Source organism: Lathamus discolor, chromosome 6 (genome assembly GCF_037157495.1).
Source record: "Lathamus discolor isolate bLatDis1 chromosome 6, bLatDis1.hap1, whole genome shotgun sequence".
NCBI classification, from domain to species: domain Eukaryota; kingdom Metazoa; phylum Chordata; class Aves; order Psittaciformes; family Psittacidae; genus Lathamus; species Lathamus discolor.
In genome coordinates, this window is record NC_088889.1 from 28,912,069 (window position 1) to 28,937,783 (window position 25,715).

Here is a 25,715-nt window from a genome sequence, read left to right on the forward strand (position 1 = left end):
TCTGTTGCCCTAAAGATATCTTGTAGGTCCTCCTATGGGGTAAATCATGCCGTAACTTTTGCAGTATTTGTTGTGCTCCACCCAGTCTGTTGGGTATTCTGTTCATCACAGGAAATGTCTGAAAACACTGTATATTCACTGACAAATACTTGTGGTTTAGTTTAGGGGCTGAACCAACTGCTTCTAAAAATACATTTGTTTCCTCTAAGGAAAGAGAACTAGAGCTGCTGCTCTTTATTTTTCAGAAGCCCCTCCACCCTTCCACAGTGCTTGCAGTCATTCTTACCTCTCCTTTGTTGTTTAGGTGTGGTGTGTGGGCAGTTTCATATTATTTGGTTAATGCACTGAATGCTCATTTACTTAATGCCTATATATGCTGGTTTTTCTAACTCAGCATGTACAAAGCTGTTTGAGGTAGTAAAATCAGAGCTGTGAAAGCTTCCATACAGGGAAATGCAGAAGAGGAACTTAATTCAAGCAAGGTTTAGTGATGCACTGTCCAACACCAGCAAGCCTTCTCAATGCAGGGAGCTGTTTTTATTTTGGACTTAAAAGGTCTAGGTATACGAAGCAATTTCCTAAGGGGTAGTTTCATAAGGAAACCACTCACTGCTGCCAGTGAGGGTAGCTCATATACTCACTGTGATGACAGCAAATTTTCACACTTCACGGATAAGATTTTCTGTTATCTACCTATTCTAGACACATTCCTTTGGAGTCCAACCCTTTTGGATTGTGTACAGTTCCTCACACTATTCTAAAGGTCATTAAGAGATAATCAGCTCTAAATTACTATAGGGCAAGAGCAATTACATAGGCATAGATTCAGTTTTACACACTGGTGATACAAACTTTACTCCAAGTAAATAGTCTGTCAAAACCATGCTGGTAAATAAATTAGATTTTCAAAGCTAGATGATAGTCTTGTTTACAGAGGAAGAATAGAGCAGTCAGTTTCCCTCTTAGTGACAACTTAAAAGGTCAGTCACCCAAATTGTGCCACTACGGGACCCACTGTGGGCATTTGGTGCTTCAAGATCAGAACCAGCTATGAAAGTACACTCCTCACCATTAAATTCTGACAAGATTTCCATTTACCTTTTTTTCTGCTGGTGAGGAGTGGTAATTCCTGATGGTTTGTGAGCAAGTTAAATACAGAGCTATTCCAATTAACGCAGTGTTGGCACATGGATGGCAGATCACCTTAAATACCTGACTGTGGGCAGCTGTAAGCCCATGGCAGCTCCCCTGGCTGATGCCACCAACGAACACTACGGATGGGAGCCAGCCTACACCAGCTGGTATTAGTAGGTCAAGAGCTGTCGTCCCCGGCGTCTCCGGGAACTCACCCTCTCTTTTCTTCTGAACTACGTATCTGGAGGGACTTGGCCGCAGTACTGGCACGTGTGGTCAGAGATTTTTATCGCAAATAGCCCGTTCTTCTGCACGTTAGGCACATGAACCGCACAAGTTCCCGGCAGCAGGGGGCAGCAGTATAGCCTCTGCCGAGGAGCTCCGGTTTGTGGCTCCTGAAATACGAAGCTCTTCACACGTTCATTCATCTTGTTTAGGTTATGTTACTGTTCAAATGTGAAGAAGCTGTACGTTCTGTTCTCCTTCCCTCCCTGTGGCTCAGTGCACTGGTTTCGCTGTAATTAGAGCTTTCTGATGCTGTAGATGGAACACAAAATGTTGCCAATTCGCTGGCTTCTCTGAGTTACAGAACCGACACTATGCCTGGCAGCACACCACTGCTGCTCCTTTTGCTTCTGATAGTTACCTGAGCATATGCTGTAGACTTTTTGCTTGTATAGATTACAGGAGAAGGAATCACCTGGGTCAGACTAGTGGAAACCGGTTTTGTTTCCTAAGTTCTTGGCTGTTTCTTTCTTCCCAAAATGTCAGCTGCAACACCGTGCATCCAGATGAATTCCTGTTCGTGCTAACTACGATGAGTTGCGGTTGTTGCATTTACGTATAGCCACTCGCTTGCTTTCGGGACGTTCAGACGGAACACTGAGGAATTTGCCCGCGTGCTGGCATGGCTCGCAGCCGGCTCCCAGCACGGGTGAAGACTCGTCTCCGTGGCCTGTCACCCACTTCCTAGTGTTTGGTGACTCAGAGCTCCGAGACCCCAGACGCGGCACTGTGTGAAACCCGGGTGCGTCTCTTCTGGTGCGTTTAACTCCGCCGGCAAGCAGCAGAACGCCAGCGCTCACCTGTGACCGCGGACACCTGCCGGGCCGCCGGTGCCCGACCAGGGGCACCCCTCACGGCGGCTGCTTGCGGGGCGGGACGGCGACGCGGGCCGCGGCCCCGGTTACATAACGCCGCCCGCCGGGCAGGGCAGGGCTGCGCTGCGGCGGTGAGGGCGGGCTCTCCGCGCAGACCCCGGAGCGGCGGGGCCGGCGCCGGGCGGCCCCGCTGAGCGCGGCGTCAGCAGCAGGAGTAGCGCAGGAGAAGAGGTACCGCGGCCCTCTGGGCTACCCGCGAGGGAAACGGCGGCGGCGGCGGGTGCCGCAGCGGTGAGTGGAAGCGGACGCGCCGGACGGGGCCTGCGGCGCTGCTCGTGGCGCTGCTCGGGGCCTGTTGCCGGCCCTCGGGGAGCGGGCGGGGAGGGAATAACGGTGAGGCGGCGGTGTCCCGTCCCACCGCGGAGGGGGGCAGCTCGGCTGGCGTTGCTGACAGCCCTCCTGGCGCCCGGACTCTCCTGTTGCTCGGCGTTGTCCACCGGTCTCGTTCCGTGTCCCTCCTTCCCCGGGATCGGCGAGGCGGGGTGAAACGCAGGGTCCTTGGCAGCCACGGAGCCGGCCCCCTCCGCCCGGTATAACGGTTGCAGCGGCAACAGCCGCAAAGCAGGAGGGCTTATCCTTGCCAAGCACCAACCAGGCCAGCTCCCTGGGCTCTGTGAGAGCTCCCGAGGTACTGCTAACGTATGTAGGTAACAACGCAGCTGCAGTAACTGAAGCATACATCGGTAAATAACCTAAGGTAAATGGGTAAACCTTTTAGTTGAGTTCTTCCTAAAAATGGCATCTGTGAGCGAGCACCAGCCTGGTGGAAGTGCTTGGCTGTATTCTGCAACTTTTCCTTCCCAGATGTCAGGCTCATGCCAAAGCCGTTCTCCGTGCTACTGTCACATTTCTTCATCTCCTGGTCCCCACTGCCAGGACTCTGCTGCAGTTTGCTGGCTCCTTGTTTCTTGTCTCCTTCCCCACCTCTCTCGCCTTCAGAGCTATTAAATACATCCTAGCTTGTCTCTGATAGTCTTTAAGCAGGGCTGACCTTGTCTCCCTTTTTTTCCTAAGCAGCTAGATTTCCCATTTTTTTTCCATGTGAACCTGTACCCTCATTTTTAGATTTTGTGTGACTTCCGTATGTAAGCACCCTTCACCCCCTCGTGTAGTAAGGCTTTGGTTTCTCATACACTTCTGTCTGCCTTCACTTTTATTCCCATATCCTCATTGGTTTGGCATGTGTGAATTTAGGCCTTTGTTCAGGAAAATTTTATTCCTAGAAATAGGTCCACTCAAATAATTTGAGTAACAGACTGAAGTCTGCAGGAATTATGGATTTATATGATGATTAATTGTGAAAATGATGGTTGCAAGACACTGCTTTCTTTTGCAAGTTCATCAGAGCAGGATGCCTGCCTGTCCTCTGCTTCAAATGTAAGCCTGGCTATCTTAAATCATTAATGAAATGTATCGCTGTGCTACTCTTACCAGCTTCTCACTGCTTCTTTTGGATGTTACTATTAAGCCCTTGGCATGTGCGTGCCACTTGAAAATCTTTGTACGCCGTGGTTGTTTTCTGGGAAAAGAATTTTAAAAATGCAGCAAAACTTTACAACCTGATTGGTTGCTTTCAGATGTTTTCCTTCTAGAAGTGTCATGCAGTGTGGGGGTTGGTGAAATGCACACCAGCTTGGCACAGTCTCTGTGGTTGCCAAGTGTGTTAGCCAGTTGGATCTCAAGGAAATGTAACTTGTTGCAATCAGTCCCCTGGTGACTTTTATTTCAATGAGGAGCAAACATCTCGTGAGTCATGGGAGCATTGTTTCCTACAAACTAGCTGTCAGGGAGTGTAGTCTGACAAAGCAAATGGGCTCTATAAAAACAGCTTTCCCCTACACCCAGTGTTGTTGCCATGTTCTTCATGAATCATCAGATCCAGAGTCCTATCAAAGTCCTAAGGAAGGCAGAATTAATAACCATTCAGGGTGCAGTACTGTGGTGCGTACCCCTCTTCTTGTGTTCCATCTTTTGATAGTTCCAGTTCTTTCTTTCAGCTGTGTATTCCACTGCCCCTCCTTTCCCTCCCATACCGGTCAAGACTTCTACTGCACTTCCACATATGTTCCTGGTGCATATGTCCTCTGTGGCCTTCATGCACTGACCTTGTTGAAAAGAGTGTGTCTAACTTTTCTGCTTGTGTAAGCCATTTCTCTGTGTCCCTCCAGTTGTCTGTGGCTCCCAAAGAGTCCTGAAAACCTCTGTGTACACTACTGGATGCTCAGCCTTAGGATGTGGCTGTACCTGCATCTACATGCCTTTGAAGAGCAATGCTGATGCCTGAAGGGATGCTGCAGACCTAGCACCTGCTTTGCAGCTTCAAAAGCTAACTAGCCTTCATCTTTTAGCATAGCTTCTGTTGGAAACAAGGTTTATACCATCTCTTACTATTTGTTTGCACATGCATTTTAGTATTTGTCGCTTAAATGTTGTTTTATTGCTAATCCCCAATTTCAACTGTGTGTGATGTAAGGAGAACAGCTCCAACATAATAAAGGTCTTGCAGATTTTGTAGAAACAGACCAAAAGGGAAAAGCAGGTCTGCAGTCAGACACTTGCCAGTTTTCTCCAGGTTTTTGCTTAGTGACTGAGTGATACATTCGTATGTGACTGCCTCCACTTGGCAACAAGATATTTGGTGTAAATGAAGTTGTAAAGAGAAAAGGAGAATGATTTTTGGGGTGAATACATCTGAAGTGGAATCTCTCTCAAAACTTAAAAGACGATAAATAACTGTTTGGATACATTGCATTCTGAACATGAAAACAGAAAATCTTAGTATAGTTAAGTGTAGACATTTAATCAACAAAGGAACACAGTTCTGTAGGAGGTGTGATTTCCCGAGTTGTGCTGGTCACAAAGCGCTTTGTTTTTATGGCTCTGCATCTCCAGGGCACAGCTCCTGTCTTTGTTCTGCCAGGCACACATTTGTGCAAGTACAGCAGGGATATTATCTCAGCTGGTGTCTTTAGATCAATTTTATTTTCACAAAATTGGCCAACAGTTTCAAGACTTACTGAATGTCATCATATAAGCATAATTCCCTTGAAACTAAGTGATCACCACCCTTGCTCAGAATAATGCATTCCTTGATGCGGCTGGTAGAGCAAATCCCAGATAATTTATAACAATGACAAAATATTGGATTTTAATTTTGTTTTGTTTTTAAACTATTAGTCCTTGTCAACTGTAGATGGGGTTTCGTGGCAAGTCTATGACCTGTCTTGGCAAACTTGTTCTACCATATGTGCAGGTGAGATGGTGTCCTTAGAAAGGGTCCCTTTGCAACTGCATCTTATGTGCCCACTGAAGGATTGTGGGCTAAGTGTGAATCCTGGCAATTCAGACATGTGAAAGGAAAAAGCCACATGGTAATAGGAAAAATTCTTGAGCTTCAGGGATGTTAACAGAAGGTATAACTGGCAAAGGAGCTTTTTTACTTGGCGTAGTTATATGAAGACAAAGGTATTGAGGCACCTGAGATCAACAGGAACAAATACCAGGTTCCTCAATACCACTTTCAGTCTGGCTAAAAACCTCCCCACTGTCTTTGGAGTGTAGGCAGTGAAATACCTTTACTCTTCAAGGAAAATATCTCTCAAAGTAGTGCTTACTGATGGTCAGTAATATCTCAGCTTTCTCAGGCTTCATTTGAGTGCAGTTCCATGAAATTAAAAATGAAAAGCAGGTGTTCAGCGTCTCTTTTGATCATGTGGGTCTGCTTTGCAAACAAACAAATGGTAGGATTTGTGCCTTTAGTTAATATTGATTACATAAAAGTACTATGAAATGGCACAGGAAAACTGAAAGTATTTAAAACTCAGTGTTTTCAGAACTCACCCTGATACTGATTAGTGATAGGCTCCAAACTATACATCCTTGAATTTGGTAAAGTTTTGGTCTGAAATACAGTTCCATTGCCTGTAGCTGACACTGGCATATGCATTGAGTAAGGTAGAATTTCTTGCAACAATTTTTCCTGAATAGCTGTGGTACTGTCAGTGTTGACTTAGAAGTATGTTTTCGAACAAAAGAACAAAATTATTTTTGTTTTTTCTCTAGTGTTTGACTGCTTAGGACATAATAATCAGAATTTTTTATAAAGTAGATTCTTTTTAAATGAAAATGGAGATCCTTATGTAAGAAGATCTCCCTACACAGTCTTCTTCAGAGCTGGTGCTTCAAATTGGTCCTTGCCTTCCAGGAGAACTGGTGAGTCTTCAACATCCTGACTTCAATCAGATGAAAGCAGGGCAACCAGTAAACATGCTGTCCGTCAGACATTGCTGCTGGATTCACTGCTTTGCAGACTCAAAGTACTGAGAACTATTGTTTATTTGTCTCTGTATTGCAAATAAATTGAATCACAGGGTGGTACTGCCTGTATTACAAACAAAAAATGACTCAGAGTTGTGAGCCCTTTGGTATTTAGCTTCAGCTGTCTGAAGTGACCCCACCTCAATGTTGAGATAAAGATGGCAGATGTGACAGGGAAAGGCATTCTCATTAACACCATGTCAGGTTAATAAGCAAGCTTTGTTGTCTCTGTCTGTGTACACAGCTTAATTGTATTCCAAGGAAAAATGCATTGATTTTAAAAATTATGTAGACTCATTTGTTTCCCTTCAGCAGAACTGAATTTTCATGTCTCTTTTGGTACAAGCATCTTGTCTTCTGTTTAAGTGTAACATAGAAAAGGGCTTGATATGAAGCCTTTCATATCAAGGGATTTCAAAGGAGTAAAAGTAGCAATCTTGGCTTTGGATCTTGCTGAACAGATGCATGTAATAACGTACTGGAAGAAATTGAAGGAGATAGCAAGAAACAAGGAGAACCATAAGATTGTAATTTGCTTGGAATTCAGCTATCAAGCTGTGGCTTGCTTGTTCTGTTCTTGATAAGTGTTTGTTTAGTTAGTGGTATTAAAAGGCGGAATAGTTGTTGCTACAGTTGTGCTATGTAGAAAGCCTTTTCAGAAATATGACAGTAATACTTGAGAGCACAAGATGAATGAGAGGCCCATGTGGCATAGTTCGTGCTGGGGGACTTACTGTTACATGTAGTAGACGTAGTGCCTGTCACCAGGGAGTCCTAGAAACACATAAGGCTACATGCTGCTCCCCTTGCAGCTGCTGCTAATAATAACAATAGAATAAAATATTTCGGTTGTAAGGGACCTAAAGTAATCAAGGCCACCTGCCTAACCACTTTAGGGCTGACCAAAAGTTGGAGCATGTTATTAAGGGCGTTGTCCAAATGCTTCTTAAACACTGACAGGCTTGGGGCATTGATCGCCTTTCTGGTAAGCCTGATCCAGTGTTGGACTACCCTCTCAATAAACAAATACTTTCTAATGTCCAGTCTAAACCTCCCCTGGTGCAGCTTTGCCTGCTGCAGGTTTGCTCTATGATGATGTTTTCCTGGGTTCAGCAGTAGCAGTCATTTTTCTCCTTCTTAGTAGCTGGTGCAGTGCTGTGTTTTTGACTTTCAGCCTGGGAACAGCGCTGATAACACCAATGTTTTTAGCTGCTGCTTAGTAATGTTTAGTCTGACCAAGGACTTTGAGTCTTGTGCCCTGCCAGGGTGGAGGGGAAGCCGGGAGGAAGCAGAGACAGGACACCCTACCCAAACTAACCAAAGAGGTATTCCATACCCCAGCACGTCATGCCCACTACATAAACTAGCGGCAGTTACCCGGAAGGGTTAGGTCACGGCTCAGGTTGGGCTGGATATCAGTTGGTGGGTGGTGAGCGGTTGTATTCTCTTCCATTGTTATTTCCTTATCATTATTATTATTGGTAGTAGCCGTAGTGGTTTGTGTTACACCTTAGTTATTGGACTGTCCTTATCTCAACCCGTGGGAGTTACATTCTTTCAATTCTTCTCCCCATCCCTTTGGGAGCAGGGGGGGAGGAAGCTGGAGGAGTGAGTGAGAGACTACATGGTTCTGAGTTACTGACTGGACTTAAACCATGACGGATGTTGACAGAGCATGTATATTCAGAGGTTTAAAATGGGACCAGAAGTGTGGAGTATTTCATGTGTTGCTGTCTGGCACCATCTGTCAGAGGCTGTGTTTGAAAGATAATCTGCTATGTGTGGTAACTCTGTAGGTACTAGGTTGGAGGGTGTCACAGGTGAGACAGAGTAAACTATCCATAGTGGATCTGGATACTGGTTTGTTTAAAACCCAGCAAGACTGGAGTATTTAACCTACAAGATTATTTCACACAGTTACATGTACAGCTGGACTGACACAACAGCAATAAAAAAAAAAACAACAACAACAAACCATTAAGCTGTGAGAAGGGTATAGGGGTTGCTTTTGGCTGTGTTTTCTCTCCACCTTGCATAGAAGTGATATGTGTTTTAAAGCATTGCATGCTTGTCTTTTCCTGCCGTTATAATGAGGCAAACATAGCAGAAAAACGTGTTGCCTCTGACTGAGCAGCAGTTTGAGATGTAACAGCTGGTCCTTATCCAGGCATTGTACCTTGTAGGTACAACCTGAAGAAGTTTAGGGAAGCTGAAGGTGGAAGCCTACAGGCACTAACATACCTGTTGCATTTTCCAGTCAGTTAGATGGAAAGTCAGGGTCATGTGAGGAAATACGCCCTTGCCTTAAAGTCTGTGAGTAAATAAAAGGACCAGTCTCTGGAGCTATCAGTTCTTCCCCAGGCTGTGCATTTCCTTTAACTTAGAGGCCTGATTTTTCTTAATGCAAAAGTCTCTGCATGAGCACTCTTGAGTCTCTGTGGGAATGTGGTCGTGGTTATATGAATGGCACATGACAGTGGTTGACAAATGTAGGTGATGTTTCTTATGTAAGTCAGCAGAATTGGTCTGTAGCTGCCGCAGATTAAGCACAGGTTGTGTGTGAAGTACGTAGCTAATAACAGTAGCTCAGTAAACACCAGAGAAGTGCTCAGTTTAAGTTAGATCTCCAGATAAAGAGAGCACCCAATGAAAAATTTTCTTGTTACCTTGTCTATTAAGTCCACAGGAGTCAGAGTAGAAATCTTGGCTCTGTGACAGTATTGTATTGCCCTTGGTTTCACCAGAGCCTGGGATTTTCCCTTTTATTTTCAGATTATAGACCTGCCAGTTCCATTAGTTTTTCTGTCAGTGGATGCATGCTGCTGGTGTGAGATAGCAATCTACAGAAAATATCTTCAGTTCAAAAGAAAGGAAGAAAAATCAAGCTTCTCTGGTTTTGGGTTGTTTTTTGTTTGTATCTTTGTTTTTTCCTACAAGACAAATTCCTGTCTTGCAGAACTTTTTCCCCTCTCCTTATGTTTTTGTTCCATAAGTACTACTAATTGTTTTTTTAAGGCACTTTCAGTATAGAATTAGGATTTTTACCAAGATTTTCTCGAATCCAACCCCAGGTATGATTGCTTCTCTTCTGAAGCACTTCCGTTGGAAGGCAGTGGCATTGGCATCAAGTTCTTGGCCACAACTGAGGGTCCTTGTCAGAAAAATGTCCCTTTTTATGGAATTCCCAAAAATGTTTGTTCCTTGCCCTGAGAGAAGCTCATGGATAAGTGCAGAATCAATAAACTAATAATTAGGGAGACAAAGGAGGAAAAAGAATGGTGGTAAAGCAGTTAAGAGGAAGTTGCTGCAAGGAGGCAAGAGCAGGCACGTGTCTCTGGCATTGTCTGGCAGCTGCCTGCATCCTAGGTTGTGTGAGACAGTAACAGCTCTGTTGCCTCTAGCTCTCCACAGTATGGCTAGCTTTCATCACCACCCATCAACCTAGCCCCTCGCTGCTCACATTCCTGGTTTTCCTGCAACAGCGTGTGACTTCTCCTTTGCTGTGGGAGATGGGTAGAAACTCCTGTCCATTTGCCTCCCTTAGAGGCATCTCTTGTCATGATGCTTGTACACAATAACCACCTCATGGCAATTACCTTGGGGGTGGCTTGGAACAGGGCTACCAGCAACCCTGAAGATAGTCTTTCCTTCAGCATTACTTTATTTCTCCCTCAGCTGTTTGCTTGTCCAGATATTGTGTATTGTGAAAATCTGTAATGACAGAGAAAGGCTCATACTGTCAATTCCTGTCTGCAAAGCAAAGTAGCACTTGCTGTCTGATGAAAGACCTGAAGGTGTTTATAAAAAAATTTTTGCAAGTAATTATATTTAATCCCAATATTTTAAATGTCGCAGCCTCTCTGTTTATTTTTTTTTTTGCCTTTTTTTTTTTTTAATAGTTGTAATTAGTCACTGCTGAAGAATTTACCTGGATGTTAACAGGCTGCTTCAGTGTTCCATGTGTTTTAATAGTGTGCCCTTCCAGTGTCATCTGTCACTCTGGTATGTGTCAAGTGCTTTTAGGTTGTTGCTGTTGGCAGGTTACACCTTAGGCTGGGGATTTGCAAACAGATGTGTGGGGTTTTTTTTTTTTGTTTGTTTGTTTGTTTGGGGTTTTTGTTTTTTTTTTTTTTTTTTTGTTTTTTTTTTTCAGTTAAGCAACTGTACCAGCACCTAACCCTCACCTCAAATCAGATCTGACCTTCTTCAGGTTTTGTTGTGGGGGTTGGGTTTCTTGTTTGGTTGGGTTTGGGTTGTTTGTTTTTTTTGTTGTTGTTGTTGTTGGTTGGTTTTTTTTTTTTTTTACACTAACTTGCTAACTGGTGAAGTCAAAATAATTTTTTTCTTTTTTTTTTTTTTCTTCTTTCTGAATGGGGCTGAACATAATGACTACCTTGACCTGATCTTTCAGGTGCTCAACTTGTAGGCTGGACACCTAAATCATTAGGCTGTAGCTAATGATTAGGTTCTGCATAATGAGTCATTATTTACACACAGTGAAATTTTACCAGAAAGAGAGACGAAGAACTTGACATTTGTCTGTGCCACCCCTGCCAGTACCTCCAAGCCCAGTACTTAGGATAACCTGAATGCTTGATGTGGATGTTTCTTCACTGAAAAGTCCTTTCACAGCAATTCCAAACCAGATTCTTTGGGGAGTAGCAATTGCATGGACAGTCCCTTTATACCAATGTTATTCTAACTCAGAACTGAAATATAGTTAGAAATATGATCGTTCCCAGAAGATGGAAATTTTTATTCCTGTACATCTCCAAGCTGCATTTCATGTGTTTGAGAGGGCAGCTTCCACCTCTGGCCAGTCTGTGATACCAACTTCCATTAGCGCTTGGTAGACTTTCACCTTAACACTTTCATGCTTTTTCTCCCAGTTTTGTCCTCATATAATCCTTCCCAAATCCACCTCATGACAATCTCTAGATTCTTCCTTAAAACTGCCTTGCTGCAACGTCTATGGAAATTTGGCCACGGTTAGGCAGCTGCTGCTTTGCCTGTGGTTTTTCATGCTGACTAATACTGCCTTGTTGCTCATATGTGTGTGTCCTCTCTCTCTAGCCATACTCTGTCTCCTCTTCTGCCTGAGCAGTAACTCATTGAATTTGGGATGCCACTGCTGCTCTACACATGCTACCTGCAGCATGGTGGAGTATTGGTTCACAGCTAGGACCTGAGCCTCAGTGGAGAAGTAAGAATATACACAGTTGTAATGGTCTTCTTGGAAGAAAATTTGTTATACTGCTGCTGTTTCCTACCTGAAGGGTTTCGTAGCTCATTGTCAGAGCTTAGACAATGCTTTATAATTTCTAACCCTTGTAATCCTACTGGTGTAACAGCTTCTGTCTCCTAAGTGGTTAATGGTCTGGTACATCACTGGCTGTTCAAAGATGCAGACAGCAATGAGGCCAGTCTGTCCAGAGTATCAGGGTAGGTAATGTCGTCATTTAACTCCATGGGCTGCACTCTGTTTGCAGAAATATTTCTTGTACATGTAATAGAATCCATATTTGAGCACAGAGATATCAGGCTAAAAGAAGGGGCCATTTAAATGTTTTCCACTACCACAATGGAAATTATAATTAGCATGAAGAGTGGAGAAAAACACTGTTCTTCCCTCCCCCACTGAAACAGAAAATAGTGTCCTTTGTGTGGGAAAGAAGGGAATGGCAGGTCAGATTTTGTGGGAGCATTTGGAATATTTTGCTGAAATAATTGGTTCCTTTTAAAATATGGAAAAATGTAAAAGCAAATTTGGTCTAAAGGGAGTTATGCTCAACTGGTAATCTAGGATTTAGATATTTTAAATATGTTGTGATACTAACTTTCAGTAAGTTTTATGGGGAATGCTGCATTTCTGATTGTTAGTTTGATCCTTTCATTTCTGCCTGCAGGTTGTGACTGGCTGTACTCACCAGTGTAGCTGCTTTCTAGGTTAGTCAGTCATCCAAAGAGACTGCTTCTTACTGTGTTTTAGAAGCTGCTGTTTATAGCTGTTAGCCATATATGCTCTGCTTCCTCAGTATTAGTTGTTTCAGTCTATGCTTTTTTTAAACAGGACTATGGCAAATTTACAGTGGCTATGGGATTTACCACAGGAGAAAGAGAATAGGGGAAAAGTATGTGAAGGGGGTCATTTATAGGCATTTTAAACTTTACCATTCAAACAGTAACACAATCCTAAACCAACCCTTATTTGACTTTCAGATAAATAGACCACTCTCCAGTTTGCATTCCACCAAGAATTGTATACTTTAGTCTGCAAACTGATGTGTTTTGAGATTTTCTTATTGTTTCTAAGGATTATTTGTGTTAGCAAAAGGCTAACAAGACAGTCGGAAAATAGCTGGTATATCAGTTCCCTTTCTAGAGGTACTGACAGCGTTGCTACCTGGTAAGATATTTGTCCTCTGCTGTCCCTAGTTTCTTTTGTTGCCACTGGTGGCAAAGTTCCATGTTTGGTTGGCTCCATTGCACACAGGTGTCACACCCTGTCTAAGGCTACTGGTCTTCAGTTAATCGTCTGTGTTAGCAGCTTCCCAGAGTTAGCTTGATCAACAGTTTCTATTCCGTTGCTGTTCTTCCATCTAGATTTTCGTTACATCTTTGTTTATATCCGGCTTTTCCCCATGGTGTTCACTTATGCCACCCAACTCTGAAATGGGAGGAGAGGTTCATAGTTTTATTCCTGTTTGTATCTGTAACTTCTAAGTAGAACTTGAACAAACTTTTTTTTCCCATTTTTGTTTTGTTGTCACTGATTTCTCCACCTTTCCTTCTTACTTTTACTGTGATTCTAAAATGTAGAAATTATGATACACAGCCACTGTAAACCTAGAGAGACTTGGCCATGTGGGCTTGCTTTAGATTTACACTAGGTTGATTGCTGGTTTGGTCCTGGAGTGTATTAACTAGATTTACACCATTAGGATGATACAAATGGCAGTGGGTGAGTAGACCAAACCAGTGAGTTTCTTTGAATGTCTAGCAGCAGAAATACCCAGCGGGATTGTGATTAACTGAGGGAGAATGCTGCTTTATATTTTCCAATAGTTTTGGGTAATCAGGAATGGAGAATTCATCATGTGCTCCATCACTGAAGACAGCTTACACCTACAAAGTGTATTTCATTCAGCCAGATTGTGCAGCAGTGGCATTTCCCACAAATACCAGCTAACTTCTTTGTCATGTTGTATAGTTGTAACTAAGAGCAGAATCTGTATTAGTGTGAATAGAATCTCCTGTTAGAGGCCAAGAGTAAAAGAAGAAGTGGAAGCTAAAGTGGGTAGAAAGGAAAATGATAATTATGTTAGAGGTTGAGCTAATAATTTATAAAAATCTCATCTTTGACAAGTACCTGTCTGCACTTTTGCTCCTTGCTGGGTTTTGTGCTGAATATTGTGGACTAATTCCTGTTCAGCCAACATCTGTCAGGCATAATAATTTCAAGCATTAATCCTCACAGGAATTAACCAGCTTGTTAGTGATGACCTGAGCTAGATAGTTTCTGGGGATTATTGCTATTTAAATCTTGACTACCTTTCAAACAGTAGCAATATGCTGGGCTGGTGTTTTATTTTCTTTTTCTGGGGTGATATGTCTTTAGATTGCCACCCCCTCTATCACTTTACCACGCGGTAGGAAGCAGAGAGGAAATCCTGTGCTGCCTCTGCCATGAGTAAGGAGGAAGCTGCTGGTTTCTCTTTGTACCAGTCTGGCGAGTGCTGCTAGCCATGCTGAACCGCCATCGTAACTAATGCCCAGCGGAGGCCAAGCTGGATTGCGCTTGCCGTGCTGGAAACCCATTTGGGAACTTTGATGAAATCACCACAGACTTTCACCTACCTGTTTTTGCAGAATTCCCAGGATTTTGGTAAGGTTTTTGTAAGGTTCATTACTTTTATTTCATAATGAGGTGAGGTGGTTGTGACTGTGAAGCGTGCCTCTATCTTTTGATTCCATTCACTTGTCTCCAGAGAAAGCCCATGGCTCACCTCCCATTCTCCCTGTGGGGGCGGAGAGGGTAAGAGGATCCCAGGCAGGGGCCTGCTGTGACAAAATAATGACCAATAGACTTCTCTGAGCAGCATGCCAGGATGGGGAACTGCTTTTTATAAGGCAGGAAAAAAGAATCAAAAATATCAATACCGTGGTGCTCACCACAAGGTTTGGAAGTAAGTGGTAGCAAGTGAAGTTACTAGAGAAAGTATCTGTTGGGAGTGTTGCTGTCTGACATGGTATCAGCTTATACAGACCCAAAGCGTTCACTGACTTGGTACTGCTAAGATCCCTTCCCTGAATTTTTTTAAACAGTGTGGGTCTAAGGTCCCATATATGACTGCTGAAACATGATCTTGCTCATGTTAAAAAGAGATTAAAGAAATTTGGTATTATTTTTCAAAGTAGGTAGTGTAGTTTGCACAAGCATTATCACTTGTGTTTTGCTCACTGGGCGCAAGTGTGGTCGTTGGAGGCTCTTGGTTTGCTGTGGTTTAGCAGTGGTCCCCCACATCACAGGTTCAGATGCATTTTACTCCAGGAAGATGATAACCTGCTTCTCCTGTTTTCTGAATCAACCTTTAGCAAGATACCTGCTAAGCCCAAATTCAAAGTGGAAATGAGGGAGAGGGGGGAATTCCAGTGATGTGAAATGCCTTTAAAATATAAAGTGTTTGCGGCATCTCTAAAAGATGGCTTTGGAGTCTACTGAGGAAAGATTATTTTTTCTTTTTGATCAGAGTTTCTGCCATGACGTATAATTATTCTACAAGGAGTAATATATATTACCTGGATTATAAGAATCTGCCTTTGTACCTTTTCCTTTTTCCAAGTGTTTTGAGAATCGTTAGTGGAATAACACATCTGTCAGGAGATGCTTGTCAAGTATAACACCAGATGTGTGCAAATTCTCAGCTGATATAAAACCCTAGTGCTCTAAATGTATCTCTGGTTAGCTTTCTGGTAGCCAGTAGCCCCAGAGATATGTCCTATAATATTTAGGGTGGGATTTTCAAAGTTGCTGAAAAGAAGTAAAAAAGAAGTAAGCCCTGAGATCCCATTGGGGTCTAGATAGAGCTGAGCTGCCTGATCTATTCAGATGTTCTTGGGGCGGGGGGGGGGGGGGGGGGGGGGGGAAGAGTTTTGGTTTCTAAAAGTTAATTAAAAGTGGATGATGCAAGAGTGAGAAGAATAAGCATCGGCTTTACTCTTGCTGCTCAGCATGGTAATTATCTGTGATCACAGCTTTAAATAACTCTCTGGTCCTCCTTAGTGGAGGTGAACTGCTGACAAATGTGGCTTACTGCTGAGTTCTGCAGCCACTTTACTTTTCGTTCTAGATTAATCTCAGTAGGAGGAGGTTCAAATCCCCTTTAGGTTTATAAACTATAGGACTTCAGTCCTCCGGCAAAGAGACTACTAAAAGACACTGCTGCTTTATCGTGGAGGTGTTTCTTTATCTCTGTTGTGAAATCATGGGTTATATCAGAGTGCTGGAGTCGTGGCTGTGCCGGTCTCTGTGCAGACCCAAATGCGTGCTTGTCCTCCAGTGGCTGCCAGAAGGGCTCTTTGCAGCTGAAAGCAGAGATGCGACCTTGCTCTTTAACCCACAGTGCTGGCAAGCACGCACAGTGGGAGGATGATGAAAGCACGCAAACTGCAATGGTTCAGGCAAAAATGAGTCATGAGAAAGCAGCCTGTTTTATTCAATTCCAGAAGTGTTCTCAGCCGTTCAAAATTAGTTTATATCCACCATTTTGCAGTGGTTTACTCTGTTTCTGAGCTTGTAGTCAGTTTCAGTAGTGCATTTTGTTTAAGACACAGGCAGGCCCTGTTCACTCATGGGTTTGTCTCAACACAAACCAATGTCATGGGCAATATGAAGCCTGGCAATATCAGCTTAATGCAAATATTACTTTAAATCATGTTCAGAGTGCTAGCTCTTTAGGTGTAGCTGTACTTACCCTGGTGTATGTTTTTGGCAACATTTCAAGTGTTTAGCTCTTGCAGTAGTCATTTTTCTCTTTCTTTATAAAATATATCTTCCTGTTCCATACAAATTGAAGTGTTGGGTTTTTTTTTTTTTTCCTATAAACATGTGCTTTGGTCCCATGAAAATAACTCTTATTTTAATCAACAACTTCAGTATTTAAATTTAGTGTTATCCTACATGGTAACTACTTCTTTTTAATTCAAATGAGTCTCACATTTACCATATAAATATCTCGTCATCCTAGTGATAATGTTTTGAAAGAATGTTCTTCTAAAGGGGACAAAATATATTGTGCTCTAAGAGTATACTTGTGAAGTACTTGCAAATGACTTTATTTCTAACAAATATTTGTAGTAAATACTGAACTTAAAACGCTTACTAGTTTAAAAGCTTTATGCTTAGTATTCCCATGTTGCACACAGTTGCTCAATCAAAGTCAGAGGCATTTGACTGATCATCAAATAAAGTTTTAAAACTGGTTTCGTAAGGGGGGTGGGGGGAATTTATATGTTCAAAAAAACCCGAGATCCAAATGTGGAAACATTTATGTGGGAGAGGATGCGCATTTGGAGGTAGATTGACATCCCGCAGCCCTGAGCCACCCACATGATGATTGTAGGCCTCTTCAGGACATGGGATGCCTGCAGAAGGCTAGTTGTCCTAACTCTGGCATGGATTCTTGCTTGGAAGTGCCCCTCTCTCGCGCAGCCCAGTGTCCCACTGACTGCCTGAGGTTCAGTGCTGTCGGTGGGACAGCACTCCCTTGTGGTGTGAGACATGCTTTTGAGTCCCAGCATGTTTGCAGACCGCATGCTGAGGCCGCATGCTTTAGCAGGGTTAGAGGATCTTGTTCTGAGAATCTGTGGCTTCAAGGGGTAGGCAGAGGACATGGGTGGTGGAACGACCACAGCTTGCACAGAGCAGTGGACATGCAGCTGCAGTCTAATGGCCCTTCCGTTTAGCACTCCGTGCCCCTAAATACACATGGACACCTTGCTTTCATTGCTGAATCCCTTCTAACATGTCGTCTGTAATCTCTTCGGGACAGAGGTATTATCCTTTTAACGGCAGAGCACTTCTGCTCCCCACAGGGTGCTGTGAGAGCATACTTCATACCCAGCTTAGCGCTTTGGGATCCTGATTATGGAAATGGCCCTTGGGAGTTACCCTGTGACAAACTGCACACAAAAGAGAAGAGCTGCTGCCAGCCAGCCAGGAAGATCGACAGTTCCTTAGAAGGGTTAGGATGCCAAACCAAAATTGAGCAGCACAGCTGGGTGTTAAGAATCACAAGGAAGAATTACTTGGGAATACTCTACAGAGTAAAACTAATTTGCAGAATATATTTGGCAAATAGCTAGGAATAACCTCACATTTGAGAAGATGAGATTGTCCATATATTGGCAGATATATTGTGTACGTGTCCATACACAATGTATAGCCATCAGAAGAGGAATAATTTATCAGATGTATATTTCATGCTGAATCGTTCACTGATCTCTAGCCAAGTGGCAGATACCATAAAGATTTATTAATGAGTGTATCAGTGCTTTGGCTGGCACCCAGTACTGAGGGATTGTACAGCCTGTGGAGGACAAGTGGGAGATACTTAAATACATACATTTTAGCCTTCAGAGACAGTGAGACTAATGCTGTTGGTTTGCAATGCTTTTTCATTGGCTGACTGATTGTAAAGCTGCTTGTTAGGAGCTGAGCAAGCCTGAAACCTGGCCTACTTGAGCAGCTGGAGGCGAGTTCACAGGACGTAGATTGCAGGTAAGTTCACAGGTACCTTTCAGGGGCAATTTTTGAAGCAGTTTCTCTGAATCAGAAGAATCTCTGGGGAAGCTGCAGGACAGAGGTGTTTAACTTGTGATTTTCCATGAACTAGGAAAGTCAAGCCTCTTGCCATTAAGTTCAATGTCACTAAACAGTGATCTGCATCTATGTAGAGATGCTTGAAGGGATACATATTAGAAAAGGTTGAAAATCACTCTCTGCAGTGTTTATTAACTGAATGATTCTGTTCTTGTCCTTTCAAGTATTTCATTATTGTCTAGAGGCAAGAAACAAAGTCCCTTTGAATGTGAAGTGTTATCTATAAAGAGGGTAGAGTGAGACAGCATTTTACTTATCTAACTGTGATTTACTAATCATGGTAGACCAACCTGGACCAGCTCCCAGAGTGACCTGGAAATGTAAAAATGTATGTGTGGGGAGAGTATGGAGTATATGGAGTGTGGAGCCATTTGTAATTAAGACTTTTCACCTATACTTCATACTTCCAAATGACTTGACAATTGAAACAAACAAATGAAAATGCTGTGGTCAGAGCTACTGGTTGTCAATCCTGATACTAAAAGGGAAGATAGACCCAAGACCCAGCTCTGCTTCACTTGCACATGATGATTCCATTCAAGTATAGAACTATTATAAATTTTCAATCCCTTTTTTTAGGAAATTACTTTTGGGACCTGGGAATTCTATTTTTTCCACAGCAGTCTTAGAAAGCAAAAAGATACCCTATTTGCACTGGCTCTCACCAAAGTCTGGAATTATCTTTAAACAAATAGTTGGGAAAGAAAATCAGGGGTTTTTTAGAGTCAGTCTGAAGAGAACATGTTTGTTTTGGTTTTTTGATGTTGTTTTTTCTTGTTTTTTTTTTTTTTTAATCAAATAGATATAAAATTGTTAGATGTGATCATGTTGTGGTAGAATGTTTTGCATTAGCCATAGGCTTCCTATGGATTGTTTTGCAAGGGAAAGAAAATGGTTATATGTATGAGTGCTGTGTGTACTCATGATGTTGGCATTCCTTGGTTAAGGGGAATGCTTGTAACTAGGATATGCATGTGTTTATTGAAAAAAAACTATTTATTTTCCAGCTCATTAATTAGGACAAACAATTGCTGAATGTCATAAACATTCACTGCAAATAACACAGGAAAAGTCTGTGTTGAAAGATCGCCAAAGTGATAGGATTAATGTTTGGAGCCTCTAAAAGATTATGCTGGAAGTAATTACAGTTTTTATTTGAAAGCTTGAGGGTTTCTGCAGCTACTCAGGCAGTTTAACTCAGCTGTACATGGGTGTGGCTAAGCTGGAGGCTTGCAGTCCTTCAACTGGTAAAGCATCAGCTACAAATAATGTGATTCAAAATAGCTCCTCCTGGAGTGGACCAAGAATATGCAGCTTTGGAAAGACAGCAGTCAGTGCTTCACCTTTCTGTGATCTGCCAGCTACTGACCCTCCACTCCAGCCTGAAGTAGATGAGTCAGAGCTCTCAGCTCTGCTTCTCGGAGCTGTCTTTACAATATCCAGGGAAGCTGAAAAGTCATTAAATTATCCCAGATACAATACCCAGAACCAAAATTGCTCCCACACTCATGCATTTGTACAAAATTTGTCACAGTCCAATAAGGTTTTGTGTAGGGTTTTTTTGCTGTTTGGTTTTGGGGTTTCCCACTCTCTCCCCCCACGTTTAATCCAGAACTAAATGGAAAAGGTTGTGAAAAGTTTGCAGTATTTGAGTAATTGGAAAACAGTCTTCCTAATGGTGAATGATTTGAATTACCTGGAGCATTTTTGTACTGTTATTTTTGTAAGAACTGGGTACTGGAGACTAGTCAAGTAGTACAAGAATATAGGAATCCAAGACATACTGGAACCATTTAAAAGCCTGTGTTCTATTTATGCAGGGTTTAAAAGAATGTGTAAAATGGGAGTGGTTCTGAGAAACATTTTGAGAAGTTTGTTGGTTTTGTTTGTTTTTAAAAAAAGTCACATGACTTGGCAGTGAGAAATTAGTATGTTAGGAAATATTGCAAAACAATAATATAATGCCAACAAAAAGACACCGCATTTGCAAAGTAACTTTAAAAGCTCTCAGTACTGCATTAGAAATATTAAATAAGGAAGTCTCACAATCCCCTCGTGGTAGTTATTAGGTGCACTAGAAAGATTGCTGAAGTAGATGTGCTTACGGCAGAAGCACTCAGAGGAATTTGGCCCTGTGAGTGCTGGGTGGATCACATGGAGGGTCACCTGTGCCTTTCACTGTGTCAGAGACTGCTGTAGGGATTTGGACATCTACAGGTCCCTCAATGGCACTGTTTTTATGTGGTGATTCCAAGAACTATAATGCAGAGCAGTCAGCTAATTCATGTATCCATTCTTTCAGCAAGATGGCTCCAAGACCACAGTTGATACAAGGCTGCCTCTGTGTCTCTTCTCTTCATCCCAGACCAACACAAATGGAGCACAGCTCATGAGCTGAGCAGATTTTATAAGCAAACCCCAGCTTGCTGTTGCTTTGGATCTCGTTAATTCATGTTGGGGTATTCATCCTGTGGGCAAGCTAGGGGGACAGCATGTGTGCCCCAGCACCCTGCCAGCTGCCTCTTCTCAGGAAACAGTGGGTGGGTTACAGTCCTGACTTCCCTCCTTCCTAGCTGGCTTTGTGCCTATATGAGGGAGAGGGAGAGGGGTTATACTGACTTGAGACAGGAGTGTGTTACCAGAGGAGTTCATCTTCCTCTTTTCCAAAGGTATGGATGTCTTGTGCATAGTAACCGATGTTTTGGGTGCCAGAGAGGTTGATGAAGAGAAGGTAGGAAGACTAGTGTTGTGAGAAAGGTTCAGCTAAAGGATTCTGGAGCTAACCTGTATCTTACTTTTTCCTGTTCCTGAAACATGTTTTTCATAACCTCTGGGCATGCTGCAGGAGCTGTGCTGGGTCAGATATATTCAGCACCCTGAAATATGCTTCCTTGCCTGTACTAAGTAGCAGTGTTACTGCGTCTGGACAAATAAAACTTGGGTTTACTCAGCAGCTCATTATCTGTGCCAGAATTTCTTATATATAGCTATTACCCTCATTCAGTAACATATGTATAAAGATGCTAAATGCTTTGTGCAGTATAAATATGTCTTCCATGGTATGAATGAATACACTGATCCAAGTGGCATTAAAATGGCAAGCTATTTTGAACAGCTACATGCGTTTGAAAATGACTATGACAAAAATAATTTTGTACAAATTGCACCTGCAATTAAAGGGAGGCTTTCCCTGGCACAGTGGTCCTAGCAACTGAGCCTGCCGCCTGGGACAGCACCGTGCTGTTGCACCACAGTACAGGTGGCACTAAGGTCTGCTGCTGTTGCACACTGGTCTGCGGATGCTGGGTTTGCAGAGCTGAACAGGTCTGATCCAGAAGCTGCTGTGTCTCCTTTGTATTTCTTGTACTGATTAGAGACCTGTATTTCATGTCCAGAGGTATGGCTCAATTATTTAGTCCTGATGATGCAGCAGAAATGGGGTAAATACTGTTGATTAATTAACATTTATCCAGTAACCATTCATCCCAGTTTTAGGAGCATTTGCAGAGAAAGTACAGATATTGCAAAATTTCAAGTAGTCAGCAGCTGTTCTTCCTACCAAGCAGTGAATATGTTGTAAACCAAGCTTTTTCCTTGCAGATATAACCCATGCCTTTAATTCCGGGAAAGGGTGAGCGGGTTACAGAGCAAAAGACTTGGGGACACTATAGCTGATTGCCCAGTGTGGAGGAAAGAGAGAAGACAGGACACAGTTGGTCTCAAGAGACAGCCTAAATCTATGTCAGATATTGTAGGTCATAACAACTGTGAAATCCACCTGGGCTTTTGGTGCATGCTATATGTAATCATCTTTATGGTGCTAGATGTAGGAATTACTGGATCAGAATCAGTCAGTGATGTTATGCAGGCATTTGTAATAGCAAAATGTTTCTCTTCCTTTGCAAACTGCTGATCTGAACATTTAAATAACATTTTTCATGATTTCCTGAGTTGACTGCTTACATGGAACGCCTGTGTGTGGGATGGGGGTCTGTGTATCTGTGGATTTTGGACAGAAAATCCTTGTGCTCAGAGGAGACCAGCATGCGGTCAGAGTTAGAGTGTGGTTTTATTAATGTTAGATGACAGAAGGTTTTCCACTGCTTCTTAACCATGTTTGATTGCCCTCTAAATTTTGTAAGAAATAAGCCTGGGATAACATACTGTTCTGTATTGGCTGTTCCGTGACTGGAGTCCTGAAGCCAGTTTTAAATATGATACGGATGTTCCCTGAATAGAAAACTCTTCTAGGAAGTGAATGCCACTCCTCATGAGAATCTATCCAGCAAATGTACTGTCAGTTTTTGTTTCTCAATGGCATAACTGGAATTGCCAGATCTTACACTCATGCATTCAGAAACTGTTTGCCTAGAAATGTACGTATGTAGGTAACAATAAAAGTTTTAGGGGACAGTCCCTCTACAGCTGCCAGATATAATGGGAACGTTACCATGAAAATGAGTTGATCAGTCAGCTACAGAGAGATGTGTGTTCTTTTCTGAGGGCTGGATTATTACAGTTCAGGAATGCCAGTTCTAGATCAGTCATAGTTGGAGAAGGAGGCAGGTATCTAGTAATCCACTGGGAATAAGATTACTCCTTTACCTGGCTTCATCCTTAGAACTCTTGTGGTGTAAGTCAATGATTTTAGCTTTAATTATGCTGTCATATTTTTTATAATTGAAAGAGGGAGTAGCTGCACACCCCACCACCCTCACTAAATCCAGTACATCCTGTCCTTTAATCATTTTAAGGTGAGGTCATGTTTGTAAAACTGCACTCTAGCTCTGAATTGTAGAACCGTAGAATGGTTAGGGTTGGAAAGGACCTTAAGATCATCTAGTTCCAACCCCCCTGCTGTGGGCAGGGACACCTTGCACTAAGCCTTGTCACCAAAGGCTCTGTCGAACCTGGCCTTGAACACTGCCAGGGGTGGAGCATTCACAACTTCCCCGGGCAGCCCATTCCAGTGCCTCACCACCCTCACAGTAAAGAGCTTCTTCCTTATATCCAGTCTAAACTTATATCCAATCTGAACCCATTCCCCCTTGTCTTATCGCTGCCATCCCTGATGAAGAGTCCTTCCGGCATCCTTGTAGCCCCCTTCAGATACTGGAAGGCTGCTATGAGGTCACCATGTAGCCTTCTCTTCTGCAGGCTGAACAGCCCCAGCTTTCTCACCCTGTCTTCATATAGGAGGTGCTCCAGTCCCCTGGTCATTCTTGTGGCCCTCCTCTGGACTTGTTCCAACAGTTCCGTGTCCTTCTTACGTTGAACTGCACATAATACTCCAAGTGGGGTCTCACAAGAGCAGAGTAGAGGGACAGGATCAGCTCGTTCAACCTGCTAGTCACACTCCTTTTGATGCAGCCCAGGATACGGTTGGCTTTCTGGGCTGCAAGCGCACACTGCCGGCTCATGTTCATTTTCTCATCGACCAACACCCCCAAGTCCTTCTCTCCAGGGCTGCTCTGAATCTCTTCTTTGCCCAACCTGTAGCTGTGCCTGGGATTGCTCTGACCCAGGGGTAGGACCTTGCACTTGGCTTAGTTGAACTTCATGAGGTTGGAATGGGCCCATCTCACAAGCTTGCCAAGGTCCTTCAGGATGGCATTCCTTCCCTCCAGCGTATCAACTGAACCACACAGCTTGGTGTTATCGGTAAACTTGCTGAGGGTGCACTCAATCTCACTGTCCAGGTTGCCAACAAAGATGTTGAACAGGATCCATCCCACAACGAACCCTCAGGGACACCACTCGTTACTTATCTCCACTTGGACGTTGAGCCATTGACTACAACGCTGTGTGCGGCCATCCAGCCAGTTCTTTATCCACAAGGTAGTCCATCCATCAAATTTACGTCACTCCAATTTAGAGACAAGGATGTCATGTGGGACAGTGTCGAATACTTTGCACAAGTCCAGGTAGATGACATCAGCTGCTCTACCCCTGTCCATCAGTTCTATAGCCCTATCGTAGAAGGCCACCAAATTGGTCAGGCAGGATTTCCCCTTAGTGAAGCCATGCTGACTGTCACCAAGCACCTCATTGTTTTTCATGTGCCCTAGCATGCCTTCCAGGAGAATGTGCTCCAAGATTTTGCCAGGCACAGAGGTGAGACTGACTGGTCTGTAATTCCCCAGGTCTTCCATTTTCCCCTTCTTGAAAATGGGGATTATATTTCCCTTTTTCCAGTCATCAGGAACTTCACCTGACTCCCATGATTTTTCTAATATGATGGACAGTGGCTTAGCAAATTCATCCACCAGCTCCTTCAGGACCCGCGGATGGATTTCATCACGTCCCATGGACTTGTGTATGTTCAGGTTCCTAAGTTGATCTTGAACCAGATCCTTTCCTACAGTGGGCTTTAGGTCTTCATTCTCCCAATCCCTGCATTTATCTTTGAAGACTTGAGTGGCATGGTCAGAACCCTTGCCAGTGAAGACTGAGGCAAAGAAGTCATTGAGAACCTCAGCTTTCTTGAAATCCAGGGTAGCCAGTTCTCCCATTTCCTTCCAGAGAGGGCCCACATTATCCCTAGTCTAGGTATGTCTTTTGTTGGTGACATACCCATAGAAGCCCTTCCGGTTATATTTGGCATCCCTGGGCTGACTTAGTTCTAATTGGGACTTAGCTTTCCTGACCTGATCTTTAGCTTACCAGCCAAGGTCCATGTATTCTTCTCAGGTCACCTGTACTTGCGTCCACCTCCTATAAGCTTCTTTTGTTCTGAGTTTTCTCAGCAGTTCCTTATCCATCCGCGGAGGACTCCTGGCCTTCTTGCCCAGTTTCCTTCCTGTTGGGACACAACACTTCTGAGCTTGGAGCAGATGATCTTTGAATATCTGCCAGCATTCTTGGCCCCCTCTGCTTTCTAAGGCTTTATCTCATGGAACCTTACTGAGCAGGTTCCCAAAGAGACCAAAGTTTGCTCTCTTGAAGTCTAGGGCAGTAAGTGAGCTTGCTGCATGCCCTTCTCACTGTCCTGAGGATCTTGAACTCCAGGATCTATGAGTTAAAGCTGGCATCTCTCACTTGGAGAGGAATTTGCTTTTCTATGCAAACGTGCTCGTCTGTGCATGGAGGTCTGACCCGTCCTCTGCTCCAGTAATTTCTGTAGGTAGTGCAGTAGGTGCTGTGTAGGTGCAGTTCTTTTGGTCTGTTCTGGGATCTGTTGAGCATAAAGCCTGCTGATGGCTGGGAAGCAACAATTTAGATTG

General features: G+C 43.3%; 1 protein-coding gene across 8 annotated transcripts in view; it reads left to right on the top strand.

Moving 5' to 3' along the window:
• The first annotated feature begins 2,365 nt into the window (after positions 1–2,365).
• SYNE3 (spectrin repeat containing nuclear envelope family member 3) overlaps positions 2,366–25,715 on the top strand; it is a 72,527-nt gene continuing 49,177 nt past the window's right edge. For 7 of the 8 annotated variants that reach the window (XM_065685487.1, XM_065685493.1, XM_065685492.1 and 4 more), the window contains exon 1: positions 14,342–14,496. In XM_065685487.1, the coding sequence (XP_065541559.1) occupies positions 14,442–14,496 (55 nt within the window). In that variant the 5' untranslated portion in view covers positions 14,342–14,441. Of the gene's footprint in view, positions 2,526–14,341; positions 14,497–25,715 lie in introns of those variants that run through there. The other variant, XM_065685489.1, reaches the window with a different exon arrangement.